Source organism: Fundulus heteroclitus, chromosome 21 (genome assembly GCF_011125445.2).
Source record: "Fundulus heteroclitus isolate FHET01 chromosome 21, MU-UCD_Fhet_4.1, whole genome shotgun sequence".
Taxonomy (NCBI): domain Eukaryota; kingdom Metazoa; phylum Chordata; class Actinopteri; order Cyprinodontiformes; family Fundulidae; genus Fundulus; species Fundulus heteroclitus.
This window is the reverse complement of record NC_046381.1, coordinates 23,839,461-23,854,526: the sequence shown is the minus strand read 5'-3', so window position 1 is coordinate 23,854,526 and position 15,066 is coordinate 23,839,461. Positions and strand designations below refer to the sequence as shown.

Below are 15,066 nucleotides of genomic sequence, written 5' to 3'. Positions count from 1 at the left end.
AAATGATAGATCCTTTGGTTGTAAGCCAGTGGGCACCATTGGAAGTTGCATTATTGTGAGAGCGCTACATCAATAAAAGCTCTTCAATCATACCTGAAGTGAATTCATTGGAAGCAAGAGGACGACGCGTCAACTGAGTGCCAGTCAGCAGCCTCACTGTGGCTTAGGTTCGTTTTTTGTTTTGTTAAGAACAAGTCACTACACTGAAACTCCATCAGTAATCCTTTTTCCTACCTTAATATTAAACTGTGGTATGATAAATGCTATCCCTACCCTATTAGGTGTGTTTTTTGATGCATCTGTATATATTTGTATATAATGTATAATTATAATATTTATTTAAGTGTTCTTGTACTATATATTTATTCATAACATCATATTTATCTTTTTCCTTCTTTTCTAATAATGAAAGATCAAGTTTAGCATCAGGAAGTATCCAAGGTGGTATTGCTGTTAACGGAACTGTCTGACATATATCTAACTGATTTAAATTAATTTCATTAACTTTATTTTTTATTACCCATCCAGAGCTCTTTAATTTTTTCTTTTCATTTTCCCATCCATGTTTAAGCACCTCTAATGTTGGATGATCCTTCCTTTGCCCCTGTAAATTTTTCATTCTGTTTTAAAGGAAGATGGCCGCCGTGAGTAATGTGAGTTGAGACCTTCTCTACACAAATCTCAGCTTGTAATACTATATATGGCATAAATGCTCCATTGAGAAAGATTCGTAGTCGTTTCACGACATCTATAATCGACTACATAATTGGTGAGATAATTATTATCTACGAGTGTGATTTGGCTCAAGATAAGGTGCCTCGAACGCTGAGTTGCCCATTGTCTCCCTGAAGCCATGTCAAAACGCGAATCAAGGGAATCCAAACGTGTCCGTGATCAATTGTCCTCTAGTGACTTTGACGAAAATGCAACCTTTACCCCGGATGATCGGAGAATGTTGCAAGTTATGATTGACAAACCTGGAAAACTGGACATTTTGGATGAACTAAGAACTGACGTCTCAGAGCTGAAACGCTCAGTTGAATATAGTCATGCTCAAATGACGGAGATGAAAATGGAACAAACTACGCTAAAAGAAGAGGTAACGAGCCTAAAACTTGAAACAACTAGACTGGCCACGGAGAACGAGAAATTAAAGGTGGATTTGCTGGAGCTCCGCTGCAGGAGTATGCGGGACAACCTTCTGATCATGGGAATTACCGAAGTTAAAGGAGAAACTTACAGCATCGCGGAGAACCTCGTCAGAGTCTTTCTGCAGGAGCAACTCCACATCCCGGAGGAAGAGGTCAGGGAGATCCAAGTGGAACGACCACATATAGGCCGTGGGCCAGAATCTGTAGGACGCTTCCTTAAGAAGTTTCGTATGAACTGTCAGGGGGCAACTTTCTTCCACCAGGATAAGTTGCTACACATAGCAGTGATCTCAAAACACCAATGTTCCCACGTTTTCGCTTGCACATTAATAAGTTATAGCCGATAAAAAATCTAAACTGTGGCGCTCCGGTCCAAGAGGTCACGTGATTCGATTTTTGCTGCTCAGCCAATCAGATCGCTGTATTGTCAGCTGTGCGCGTTCATCAGTTCATCATGGCTGCGCTCGTAAGATGTTTGTATGCATTTGTTTCCAGATGAAGAAAGCCCAATAATAGCATTTTCTGGCGCCAGCTGGCAGAGATCTTGATGGCAAGAAAAAAATAAATAGCCCAGACCATCTGTCCATCCATCCATCCATCCATCCATCCATTTTCTAACAGGCTTATCCCCGCTGGGTTTGCGAGGTGCTGGTGCGCAGATGGGAGTTTTGCTTACTGAAAGATGTTCTGAGGGCAGAAACTAATGGGATTGGTTCAATCAGGCAACCAATCAGAACAGAGGAGAGGCGCGCCTAACTAATTTGAAGTTAGCGAGAGAAGCAAGCGGTTGTTACTGTTTATTTTCATGGTCGCATTTCTTGCTTAGCTCTAAGAACCATTGGGAAGGTAAGTTAATTTTCTTGTGAAATAAAAGTGTGAAATACAAGTGCTAAATTCACAGTAAAATTGATAGTAGTTTATTTTCGTGTGTGCATCTGTGCACCTTCATTCATACCTAGCAGGCTGCGGATTGACTGAGCAGGCTGAGCTAGCCTTAACGTTATTTCAAGAAGCTGTAGCAGCTAACGTTAGGCTAAGTTAGAGAATTATAGATCTAAAATGAAAATGGCTATGTGGTGTCTGTTATTAACACGGGGCAACGTGTTTTGGACATGCTAAAATGATTTTTCACCGGACTAGCCTGAAGTAAGCTAGCAGCAGAGTAACCTAAATCATAATATGTCCGAGGGCAGTTCAGTCTTTCTCCTGGTCCCAGGGCTGAAGTAATATGCTCCTGCTCTCAGGGCAGAGTAACCTAAAACATAATATGTCCGAGGGCAGTTCACGCTCTCTCCTGGTCCCAGGGCTGAAGTAATATGCTCCTGCTCTCAGGGCAGAGTAACCTAAAACATAATATGTCTGAGGGCAGTTCAGTCTTTCTGTTGGTCCCAGGGCTGAAGTAATATGCTCCTGCTCTCAGGGCAGAGTAACCTAAAACATAATATGTCCGAGGGCAGTTCAGTCTTTCTCCTGGTCCCAGGGCTGAAGTAATATGCTCCTGCTCTCAGGGCAGAGTAACCTAAAACATAATATGTCTGAGGGCAGTTCACGCTCTCTCCTGGTCCCAGGGCTGAAGTAATATGCTCCTGCTCTCAGGGCAGAGTAACCTAAAACATAATATGTCCGAGGGCAGTTCAGTCTTTCTCCTGGTCCCAGGGCTGAAGTAATATGCTCCTGCTCTCAGGGCAGAGTAACCTAAAACATAATATGTCTGAGGGCAGTTCAGTCTTTCTGTTGGTCCCAGGGCTGAAGTAATATGCTCCTGCTCTCAGGGCAGAGTAACCTAAAACATAATATGTCTGAGGGCAGTTCAGTCTTTCTCCTGGTCCCAGGGCTGAAGTAATATGCTCCTGCTCTCAGGGCAGAGTAACCTAAAACATAATATGTCCGAGGGCAGTTCAGTCTTTCTCCTGGTCCCAGGGCTGAAGTAATATGCTCCTGCTCTCAGGGCAGAGTAACCTAAAACATAATATGTCTGAGGGCAGTTCAGTCTTTCTGTTGGTCCCAGGGCTGAAGTAATATGCTCCTGCTCTCAGGGCAGAGTAACCTAAAACATAATATGTCCGAGGGCAGTTCACGCTCTCTCCTGGTCCCAGGGCTGAAGTAATATGCTCCTGCTCTCAGGGCAGAGTAACCTAAAACATAATATGTCCGAGGGCAGTTCAGTCTTTCTCCTGGTCCCAGGGCTGAAGTAATATGCTCCTGCTCTCAGGGCAGAGTAACCTAAAACATAATATGTCCGAGGGCAGTTCAGTCTTTCTCCTGGTCCCAGGGCTGAAGTAATATGCTCCTGCTCTCAGGGCAGAGTAACCTAAAACATAATATGTCTGAGGGCAGTTCAGTCTTTCTGTTGGTCCCAGGGCTGAAGTAATATGCTCCTGCTCTCAGGGCAGAGTAACCTAAAACATAATATGTCCGAGGGCAGTTCACGCTCGGACATAATATGTCCGAGGGCAGTTCACGCTCTCTCCTGGTCCCAGGGCTAAGCGAAAAGGCGATTCAAAACGAGTCGGAAAAGTCGAGACAGGACCAATTGTCAAAATTTCGGTGTCCACCACTCTAGTTCATCCAAAACAAACCAGAAAACGGCCTTAAAGTGCTAAAAACCAGAATGTTCCTTTAAGAAGATGAAGATAGAAAGTAAGGGTATTTCGATTTACTGATTTACTGTAGTCTACTACAATGTAATTAAAGCAACATCAAAGAACTTTCCCTCTGTCGCACGCACGCTATTTGTTTACCCAGCACCGGCTTAGCAAATAACGATGTCCACAGACAAGGTAGAATATGTTGCACGATTTATGAAAGTGCGATGTATTGCGACATCAGATGCGAGGCAAATTTGTAGTTTCTTATGTCTCATTTCATCGAACTACAGATCCGCTAGCCCTGGAAGCAAATGTAATTTGCTGCCGCTAGGGTGCGTCTAGATTTCTAGGCTACAGATACGCTACCCGATCTGGCAAACTTACGTAGTGCGGTTATAGCCGATAGAGGGCCGCAAAGCAAATTCAGAAGTGCCGATCACCCTGTTACAAGTTGATGAACCACTGAAACTATTTTGGAACCATTATTTTAAGGTACAAAAAAGTCTTTAGTGTTGCTTTAATGCTAAAATATATTATTCAGGTGCACACAGATTAAAACTTTTGCTGAACTCTTGATAGACTTGCCTTTGGCTTTGAGGGAACCCTTCCCTTAGTTGATTTAAACCAGTTGTATGAGTACTAATGTGTGCAGGCTGCAAATCAAAACTAAAAGTAGTTTTCGTTGTAACCACCAGATTAATACCAGCAGCAAAGAGCAGATAAAAGATCAGATTTTGTATCGAGACATACTTGTCATTAAAGTTACTGTTTACATTTCTCTAAATGTAAATATGCAATTGTATTTTTGTAGAGGAATGTGTGACCCTTTCAGAGGATCTGAACTACCTGGCAGCAAAGTTCCTCCCCATCACCAAAATCAGCCAGACCTGTCTGGAGGAGGGTGATGGATTACATGAGGCCATTGCAAAAACTGAAAACTGCAGGTACTTGTGCTTGTGTACAGTTATCATTAGACTTATTACATTATCATTTGACATCCTTTGAATAATTGCATTATTTCTCATTGTTGTCATGAAAATCAATGCCTCCACCAAACTATACCATTTACTATACATTTGCAGGAAGACACTGGGACACCTCCTGACCACCATGGAGGCCAATTGGCAAGATTATGGCCTGGCCACTCATGGCCTTGGTCCCCAAATGTTGAAGGGCACCTTTGCCCTGATCGACACCTGTCTGGCCAAAAAAATTGAAAATTTGAAGACCCAGAAATAAAGTGAGATATTGATTGTACACATTTATAATTCTTTATTTTCATTCATATACTGCATTGATGTATTGCATATTCTCTTATTCTTCTCCTACCATAGAGACAAACAAGCCAGTCTCCAACCGGCCCAATAACTGTACATCAAGTGTTCAACATGTTCAATAAAATCAGTTTTTTGAGTGGAGTCTGTTGTGTATCCTTGTTCTTCTTTTTAGTTGGAAGTTCTCATGCTTTGTTCTTTTCATTTGTTGCCTATATGCATGTAAAGCCACAATTTTCTTTTTTTGGACACACTGGTGAAGTTGCTGAAAGCCAGCTTGTGTGCTCTTTGTACAGTGTTATACAGGTCATGGCTTGGCTTGAAACTATTTGAACTGCACCACTCTAGTAGGTCTGTCAACATGGCATGTATAGACGGTTTCTGTTCAGCTTCAGGCTTTTGTGACTGTACTGTGTTTTCTGAGTGTGTGGGTAGCTCTTGAGGTTGGAGGATATTTACAACATGTAGACAGACACATTTTTCTCTGTGACTATTTGCTGTACACGTGCACAAAGTTGGATTTTTCAGACTGACAACACTAATGCTTCCATCACTATGGAAGACGGTTACGTTTTCATCATTTTTGTGGTACAGTTGACTGTTGATTACTTTTTCTGCTTCTGTATTTCGCATTTTCTCAATATCCATCCCTCTCCTCTGTGCCTCTGTCTTCACTAAAATGATGTGCTTACACAGGTTACCTATTCTGAAACTTTCGCAATCACACATAAAGTTAACTAAATTGACAGTGTAGAAGTTGGGACCAGATTCAGATTTTACAGAACATTTTCCATTTTCCATGTTTAAGTTTGAGCCAAGACCCTTTTCAAGCATGACTGCAGCTTCCTTAGCAGCAGCGGAGGTGTCCACTTTCAGCCTTCCAGCAACTGTGAGGTCATCCATGTAACTGCAGTTAGGGGAAAATATATTATTTTCAAAGATACAAGAGGGTATGAAAGACTAGGACAACAGAACCATGACACTAAAGTAAAATAACTAACCTATAATACTTCTGCATATCTCCACACAGCAAATGTAGAAGTTGGTCAACTCTCTTGTTGGCCTGGCCCCGTAGAAACTGATACTTCAGTGTAAGGAAGAATCTTAAAAATAAAAAAAGGCAGTATGTAATTCACATGTGATGAGCAAGGTATTTTTAGATTTGACAGCAAAACATCCACCATGTCAGCTATGCTTAAAAAGGAAAAATGAGTACTTTATATAAGGTAATTGTTACCATATTCATATTAACAAAACAATACACAAATGTATACAGTTAGGCCGTGGGCCAGAATCTGTAGGGTGACTTTTTGTATGAACTGTCAGGGGGCAACTTTCTTCCACCGGTATAAGTTGCTACACATAGCAGTGATCTCAAAACACCAATGTTCCCTCGTTTTCACTTGCACATTAATAAGTTATAGCCGATAAAAAATATAAACTGTTGCGCTCCGGTCCAAGAGGTCACGTGATCATTCATTTTCTAACACGCTTATCCCTGCTGGGTTCGTGAGGGGTGCCGGTGTCTATCTCCAGCCTTCAATGGGTGAGAGGCGGCGTATACCCTGGACAGTGTCTATCTCCAGCTGTTAATATGAATATGGTTACAAAATGAATGATGGACGGTCTGGGCTATTTCTTTTTCCTTGGCATAAAGATCTTTGCCAACTGGTGCCAGAAAATGCTATTATTGGGCTTTCTTCGTCTGGAAACAGATGTTTACAACCCTTTACGGGCGCAGCCATGATGAACTGGTTGAACTCGCTCAGCTGACAATACAGCGATCTGATTGGTTGAGCAGCAAAAATCAAATCACGTGACCTCTTGGATCGGAGCGCCACAGTTTATATTTTTTATCGGCTATAACTTATTAATGTGCAAGTGAAAACGAGGGAACATTGGTATTTTGAGATCACTGCTATGTGTAGCAACTTATCCCGGTGGAAGAAAGTTGCCCCCTGACAGTTCATACGAAACTTCTTAAGGAGACGTCCTACAGATTCTGGCCCACGGACTAAATACTGTTTTTTAAAATATGAATGACAAATGGTTAGTATAATACCTCTCTGCCTTGTTGTTGGTCTCACTGCTACAGTGAAAGAATGTTCTGCCAAAATTAACCCACAGCTCAGCATAAGGGAACCAATGGGTCTTTAGGTAGGTTGTCACATGTGTACTACCTAAATAGTTGTCAATCTCGCTGCACTTTTTAGCAGACACACTCAGAAATTCTTCTTCCTAAAAAACAGATTTTTGTCTCAGATCCTTCATCATCAATATCACTATTAAAGGATATTATATCAATTGTTCCATACAGTATACAGAATACAAAATGTATAATTTTGCTTTTGTTGATCACTTAATTGGTACTGGGCTTATGAATATTAAAAAAGAAGAATATTACCCTTAGGCATGCTTTCATGGTCACTATGGCATGTATGACCACATTTCTCTGGTCAGCTGTCAAGTGCCCTCCATCAGTCTTCACAAGCCATCTATTAACAGCCTATAGCAGCATACAAAAATGGTTTTAGATGAGCTACCTCTCTGGCATGTTTCCTTTGGTCTTTGGCTAAAATATCATGTATGTTTTTGGCACAGAACCGTCTGCTAATAAAATAAAATTTAAACATACACAAACAAATGTGGCTTCTTGTGAAATCCCTTACTGTACCTTTAACATAATTAAAACTATTTATCCAGAAAATACCTACCAGCTTCACTTTTTCTGTTTGTCTATTTGAATTTTAACTGCACAATATTCTAAATTTCCCTGTCAAAAAGTAATACAGTGTAATCATTTACTTCACCTGAAGCACATGGAACCAACAAAGGAGAACCTTTGCATCTGGAAAAACATGTTTGACGGCATTGAGCACCTTTAGGTCACGGTCAATCATTACGGACCTATACCATTTGAAAAAAAAGACAAAAGAAAAAAAAGTGAGTTGTACCACACCCTGCTAGGAAAGAGAACAAACAGGCCTTCAAGTCATACATTTCCAACGGTAAAATATTTTGCCTAAAAGGCCTACTTTAGCTACTAAAGTACACTACCATTACAAATTCTGAATAATTGGGACGGTAACAGGCTTCTTTGTGCAGTTTCTTTAAAATAAAATATTGAATGTTTCCAATACAGTGGTTTACTTTTAATAAAGAACTGATTACAACATACACATTCACTAACACTGACCTTGGATAAAAGCTAGGATTGCTTCGCTGAAGCTCCTGTATGCAAAGGCTTAGTGTTTCACTTGATTCCTTGCTCATGATAAAATATGCAAATGGTACACCTCTTCCGGTTTTATTGATCAACAGCAGTGCGTAAAAGGCATAGCCATAGGCTGTAATGCCTTTATAGGAGGCGTCCATGAAAACCATGGGATGGGGGTTCTCTTCCAGTAGTTTTTTTTGCGATGGTGTTTGAACAACTATGATAAGGGGTTGCTGGTGGATGAGTGGCTGATAAAAACAAATGTTTTGTTGTAGCTCAGTGTTGACCAAATAGTCAACACTAACAGAATCATTACGATGCGGAAAGGTGACACCATGGAGATTCTTTTTGATGAGGCGTACATCTTCAGGGGTTAGATAAAACCTTCGATTTTGTTTATCAACATGGCCATTTCTGTGTGCCCAATCACAGCTCTTCAGGAGGGTCTCTGATGTTGAGCAACCCTGTGTAAGCCACATCTCTACAAATCCAAGCAGTTCTGGGTGTATACGATTTTTTATCCCATCCTCTTCATTAGATACATCATGCCCAGTGTGTTGCAGCATTTTATGGATCACAACACCTCTGAATCCGGAGTCAGTGATGAATTTAAAAGATATGTATGCCTCACAAGAATTTGCCCTGGTCTTTTGGGACTCTCCTTTACTTTGCCCACTGGCTTTGCTGGCTCTTTCACAGGCATAGTAATGATAGTCCTTATGAGTGGAGACTGGAGCTTTGAAATACATATTCTGCTTTTCCTGCAGCTCATTTATATAAATGTTCATGAAGTCCTTTTCCTCTCCTTGGATAATGACAACCTCTTGCTCAACCCGGGCATCATGTATCTTCTTCAGCCTTTTGGAAACACCCTTCAGCCAGTATTTCTCCATTATCTAAAATAAGAAGAGAACGTCAATAGGGGCATGCAGATTTTAGAGGCCCACAGAGTAAGCATGAAGCTGAACTGTCCTTATAGAAATTATGTTTTAGGTTACTCTGCCCTGAGAGCAGGAGCATATTACTTCAGCCCTGGGACCAGGAGAGAGCGTGAACTGCCCTCGGACATATTATGTTTTAGGTTACTCTGCCCTGAGAGCAGGAGCATATTACTTCAGCCCTGGGACCAGGAGAAAGACTGAACTGCCCTCGGACATATTATGATTTAGGTTACTCTGCCCTGAGAGCAGGAGCATATTACTTCAGCCCTGGGACCAGGAGAGAGCGTGAACTGCCCTCGGACATATTATGTTTTAGGTTACTCTGCCCTGAGAGCAGGAGCATATTACTTCAGCCCTGGGACCAACAGAAAGACTGAACTGCCCTCAGACATATTATGTTTTAGGTTACTCTGCCCTGAGAGCAGGAGCATATTACTTCAGCCCTGGGACCAGGAGAGAGCGTGAACTGCCCTCGGACATATTATGTTTTAGGTTACTCTGCCCTGAGAGCAGGAGCATATTACTTCAGCCCTGGGACCAGGAGAAAGACTGAACTGCCCTCGGACATATTATGTTTTAGGTTACTCTGCCCTGAGAGCAGGAGCATATTACTTCAGCCCTGGGACCAGGAGAAAGACTGAACTGCCCTCGGACATATTATGATTTAGGTTACTCTGCTGCTAGCTTACTTCAGGCTAGTCCGGTGAAAAATCATTTTAGCATGTCCAAAACACGTTGCCCCGTGTTAATAACAGACACCACATAGCCATTTTCATTTTAGATCTATAATTCTCTAACTTAGCCTAACGTTAGCTGCTACAGCTTCTTGAAATAACGTTAAGGCTAGCTCAGCCTGCTCAGTCAATCCGCAGCCTGCTAGGTATGAATGAAGGTGCACAGATGCACACACGAAAATAAACTACTATCAATTTTACTGTGAATTTAGCACTTGTATTTCACACTTTTATTTCACAAGAAAATTAACTTACCTTCCCAATGGTTCTTAGAGCTAAGCAAGAAATGCGACCATGAAAATAAACAGTAACAACCGCTTGCTTCTCTCGCTAACTTCAAATTAGTTAGGCGCGCCTCTCCTCTGTTCTGATTGGTTGCCTGATTGAACCAATCCCATTAGTTTCTGCCCTCAGAACATCTTTCAGTAAGCAAAACTCCCATCTGCTGCTGGTGCCGAGCTCCAGCTGTCAATGGGTGAGACGCGTTGTATAAACTCGTTGTGCCAAACGAGTTATCCCCTTCGGAATTTGTAGAATTTTGTATTGTATTTTTGAAATCAATAAAAGTTTTAACCTCCAGCTTTGTGAAGTCTAAATATTTTAAACATCACATTCTAGTAAAATGAAATTTATTTTTTTTAAACTCCTAATACGTTGTTCTATTTTTAAAAGAGACATATCTCGTTTTCTTAATACGGTTAATATCTCGATAAGGTTCTTGGTTGAATTAAAATCTTATTAAATCTGATAATTTTGGCTGTGCCTTTATTCAGTGTTCATTTGATCACACGTGAAATCCGCTTTATATAATCTATTCATGCGGGTTTAGCTACCAAAAAAGAAAAAAAGAGAACCAGCAGACAGCTGTGATGGACTTAGGAAGGTGGATTTTGGTTTCAGCAGACAGACATTCGACAATCTAATAACATAAAGCTAATATTTTCGTGACACATCTGGAAATGACCGTTTTCTTTCTCATAACGTATTATACTGGATGGATGGATGAACGATAATGTAACGACACCATTGCTATATTTCGTTAAGAAAAGTAAAACATCCTCATTTCCACGCCTAATAGGTTGGAAATGAGGCGGAGTTGACTAGATTCATTCTTCCAGCTGAATGCGCTCTTGGCGCAGGGAATACAAATTCTGGCGGGGATAAGTCGTTTGGCACAACGACACCTGTGCTATCCTAGCGCAGCAGGTCTTGGTGATATCACAGTAAATTGGGCAAAAGTCTGGACTATTTCTGCCCTGCGATGGACTGGTGACCTGTCCAGTTTATACAACGCCTCTCGCCCATTGACAGCTGGAGATAGGGACCGGCACCTCGCGAACGCAGGGATAAGCGTGTTAGAAAATGAATGGATGGATGGATGGATGAATGGATGGATGGATGGATGAATGGATGGATGGTCTGGGCTATTTATTTTTTTCTTGCCATCAAGATCTCTGCCAGGTGGCGCCACAAAATGCTATTATTGGGCTTTCTTCGTCTGGAAACAGACACAACAGAAACAACCATCTTACGGGCGCAGCCATGATGACGTGGTAAACTCGCTCAGCTGACAATACAGCGATCGGATTGGCTGAGCAGCAAAAATCGAATCACGTGACTTATTGGACTGGAGCGCCACAGTTTAGATTTTTTATCGGCTATAACTTCTTAATGTGCAAGTGAAAACGTGGGAACATTGGTGTTTTGAGATCACTGCTATGTGTAGCAACTTATCCCGGTGCAAGAAAGTTGCCCCCTGACAGTTCATACGAAAAGTCACCGTACAGATTCTGGCCCACGGCCTAATAGGATTGGCAAGCGCAAGGAGCAAGGAAAACCGAGACCTATGGTTGTGAAGTTTATCAACTCCAAATGCAAAGATAAAGTGCTTGCTCTCTCCAAAGAACTCCCACCCCATTCTTCATAACCAGCCAATATCCAACTGAAGTGGTGGAAAAACGACGTAATTTAATTCCAATCATGAAGTCCTTTAGGCAAAAAGGACAACAAGCTCGTCTTGTTGTCGATAAACTTTGTCAATGGTGAGCTGTACAGATGCGGGGAAACATGTGAGGAACAATAACAAAGTCGCATGGTGACTGCGTCACTGCGACGTTGCCATGGACACGACTAGACAGGCAAGATTTGAATTGGAGCTTTTCAGTTTGATCTGGGACTGGACAATGTAGTTATATGTTGGGAAACGGTCAGCGGAAGTTTGATTTAATGGGGTATGTGTTAGTCTGTCTTGTGTGCTGTGAGTGTGCATGTGGTGTGGATGGGGGTTTTGTGGATTTATTTTCTGTAAAATCGGTTTCCTTGGAATTGGCATGTGATGCTGTAATTTTTAGTTACAAGACTCTCAAGTTTATGAAATTTATGGTATTAAAAGAACCAATAAAATGTAGAATTAACCTACTCAGATCTCATGGTTTATAAGAATGACAATGAAGTCGGAATAATTAGTTATAATTGTAATGGTCTTGCAGACAACAAGAAAAGAAAACTTATATTTATGTGGTTGAAAGAAAAAACCCATGATCTCTTTTGTCTTCAAGAAACACATTCAACTATTTTAGATGAGGATAAATGGAGAAAAGAATGGGATGGTCCAATTTTCTTTTCACATGGTCACAGAAACTCAAAAGGTGTTATGATTTTGATAAAAAAACAATTTCTTTTCCAATTTAATTCGATAGAAAGAGATTCACAAGGACGCTGGCTATTATTAAATATAATTATTCAGGGTCAAAAGATGTGTATTTTCAATCTGTATGGGCCAAACGTAGACGAACCTTCTTTTTATGAAGAAATATGGGATAAGTTGCAGGAACAACAAGGAGAAATTATTATTGTGGGTGACTTTAATGTTGCCTTAGATAGGGTACTGGACCGAAAAGGTAATTCTTCAATAGATTATCATCCTCAATCTTTACAAAAGATCCGAAATGTTATGGATGCATTTGATCTAATAGATATCTGGAGATTTAAAAATCCTAAGGTAGTACGGTATACTTGGAGAAGAAAAAACCAGGCAAGTCGTATTGACTATTTTCTTATATCATTTTCATTGTTAAACAAGGTAACTGCAATATCAATTGATGACAAACTGCGCTCAGATCATAATTGTATAGGTTTAAACATTGTAATTGAAGATAATATACGTGGGCCTGGATATTGGAAGTTTAATCAAATGCTTCTACAAGATGATGAATTTATTAAGAAAACTAAGTATTTTATTAGTGATATTTTTAAACATAATGTAGGATCTTCAAATCCCAAGATAGTCTGGGAAGCCTTCAAATGTTGTTTTAGGGGCCATGCCATTGCTTATTCTTCGTGGAAAAAACAACAACACAAAATAGCAAAACAGGTATTAAAGAAAGAAATTGAGGATCTACAACAGGTTATTGATGATAATGATTATCCGACAAATGAACAATTGAATTCTTTAACAACCAAACAAGAGGAGTTAGCCGATTTGGTTGAAAAACAGTTACTGAAAGGTTATGACTGCAACAAAGCAATTTGGATGAAAAAAGGTGAGAAGTGTTCAAATTTTTTTTTTTAATATCCAAACAAGAAATCGTTCAAAAAAGAACATTTCTAAGCTTATTCAAACAAATGGAAAAGTATTGACTACAAACACCATATTGTTGAATGAAATAGAAAATTATTTTAAAAATATTTTTTCGAATCCGGTAACTCATTCTGACACAATACAATTTTTTCCAGAAATTTATGAAAAAAAATTGAGTTCTGAAGAAAGTAGTTCCTGTGAAGGCCTCATTAAAGAAAAAGAACTTATGGAAGCTATTAAGTCTTTCCATCCAGGGAAAACCCCAGGATTAGATGGAATACCTATTGAGGTTTATCAAGTATTTTATGAAGAGGTTAAGAAACCATTACTGGCTAGTTTTAATTATTCATACATAACAGGTGTTTTGTCAAACTCTCAAACAGAAGGTCTTATTTCACTGCTTTTGAAACAGGAAGCAAATGGCCAATATAAAGACCCAGCATATTTAAAAAATTGGAGACCAATAACACTTCAATGTTATGATGCTAAGATCCTGGCAAAATGTTTGGCTTTACGACTTAAGTCTGTTTTACCAAATATTATCCATCAAGACCAATCAGGTTTCTTACAAGGAAGAAATATAGGAAATAATATTAGACAGTTATTAGAAATCATAGAAAATTATAATATAGAGAATAAAAAAGGATTAATTTTTGTTGCCGATTTGGAGAAGGCATTTGACAAAATTAGCTTAGATTTTATATGTAAAAGTTTATCCTTTTTTCAATTTTGGCAACTCAATACTACACTGGATCAAGACGCTATATAAAAAAGCTAATTGTAGAATTATAAATAATGGAAACATGTCGGGGAAAATACCTTTAGTAAGAGGTCTTAAACAAGGGTGTCCTTTGTCTCCATACTTATTTATTATTGCAATGGAAATATTAGCGATCAAAGTCAGATTGAATAAAAATATTGAAGGGCTCATTAATGATAATATTGAAAGTAAAATAACAATGTATGCGGATGATACAAGTTTCTTCATTAGCCCTGATCCTCTTTGTTTACAGAACCTTATAAATCTTTTGGACATCTTTTCAGAGCAATCTGGGCTTAAACTTAACTATGATAAATGTAAAATATTAAGGATTGGAAGTTTAAAGAAAACATCTTTTCAAATGAAATGTAAAGTGCCTGTTATGTGGACAGATGGACCAGTTAACATACTTGGTGTTGTGATCCCAGAGAATCTGGAAGATATAAATTCAGTAAATTATGAAAATCGACTAAGAAAGTTGGATAAAATTCTGCAATTGTGGAAAGGGAAATATTTAACCTTGTATGGTAAAATATCTATTGTTAATTCTTTAATTATTCCTCAATTTATTTATTTATTTTTGTCTTTACCAGCTCCATCACAAATTTTCTTTAAGTGTTATGAGCAGAAAATCTTCGATTTTATCTGGGATGGCAAGCCAGAAAAGATAAAAAGAAAGGTTTTGTACAATGACTATCAATATGGGGGTCTGAAACTCCTTAACCTTGAAGCTATGTGTTTGTCTTTAAAAGCATCAATTGTTTCAAAGATGTACATTAACAATGAAAGGTACACAAGTGTCCTATTGGACAAAAAACATA

The 15,066-nt window shown here is 39.5% G+C and overlaps 1 protein-coding gene and 1 long non-coding RNA gene across 3 annotated transcripts; one reads left to right on the top strand and one right to left on the bottom strand.

Moving 5' to 3' along the window:
* Nucleotides 1–3,815: 3,815 nt before the first annotated feature.
* LOC118556876 lies at nt 3,816–5,162 on the top strand. Its single transcript, XR_004927438.1, has 3 exons — nt 3,816–4,683; nt 4,822–4,979; nt 5,074–5,162. It is a non-coding gene; the product is annotated as an uncharacterized LOC118556876 (long non-coding RNA).
* On the bottom strand, nt 5,122–10,345 carry LOC118556866. Of its 2 annotated transcripts, XM_036125415.1 has the most exons (4): nt 10,161–10,345; nt 8,210–9,126; nt 7,418–7,519; nt 7,159–7,251 (listed from the first exon to the last, which is right to left on the bottom strand). In XM_036125415.1, exons 2-3 carry the CDS (start codon nt 9,121–9,123, stop codon nt 7,498–7,500), a joined length of 936 nt encoding a protein of 311 aa, XP_035981308.1. In that variant the 5' UTR covers nt 9,124–9,126; nt 10,161–10,345; the 3' UTR covers nt 7,159–7,251; nt 7,418–7,497. The 2 variants fall into 2 exon arrangements, 1 of the variants encoding a protein (XP_035981308.1); XR_004927429.1 differs by lacking the exons at nt 7,159–7,251; nt 7,418–7,519; nt 8,210–9,126; nt 10,161–10,345 and adding exons at nt 5,122–5,920; nt 6,015–6,116; nt 7,076–7,157.
* Nucleotides 10,346–15,066: the final 4,721 nt, after the last annotated feature.

What these genes read in the sequence shown, in the direction of transcription:
- LOC118556866 (XM_036125415.1), bottom strand. Translation starts at nt 9,123, where the DNA reads ATGGAGAAATACTGGCTGAAGGGTGTTTCCAAAAGGCTGAAGAAGATA. An exon ending in AATCCTAGCTTTTATCCAAG is followed by an intron (nt 7,520 to 8,209) that starts GTCAGTGTTAGT and finishes ATGCTGCTATAG; the next exon opens with GCTGTTAATAGATGGCTTGT.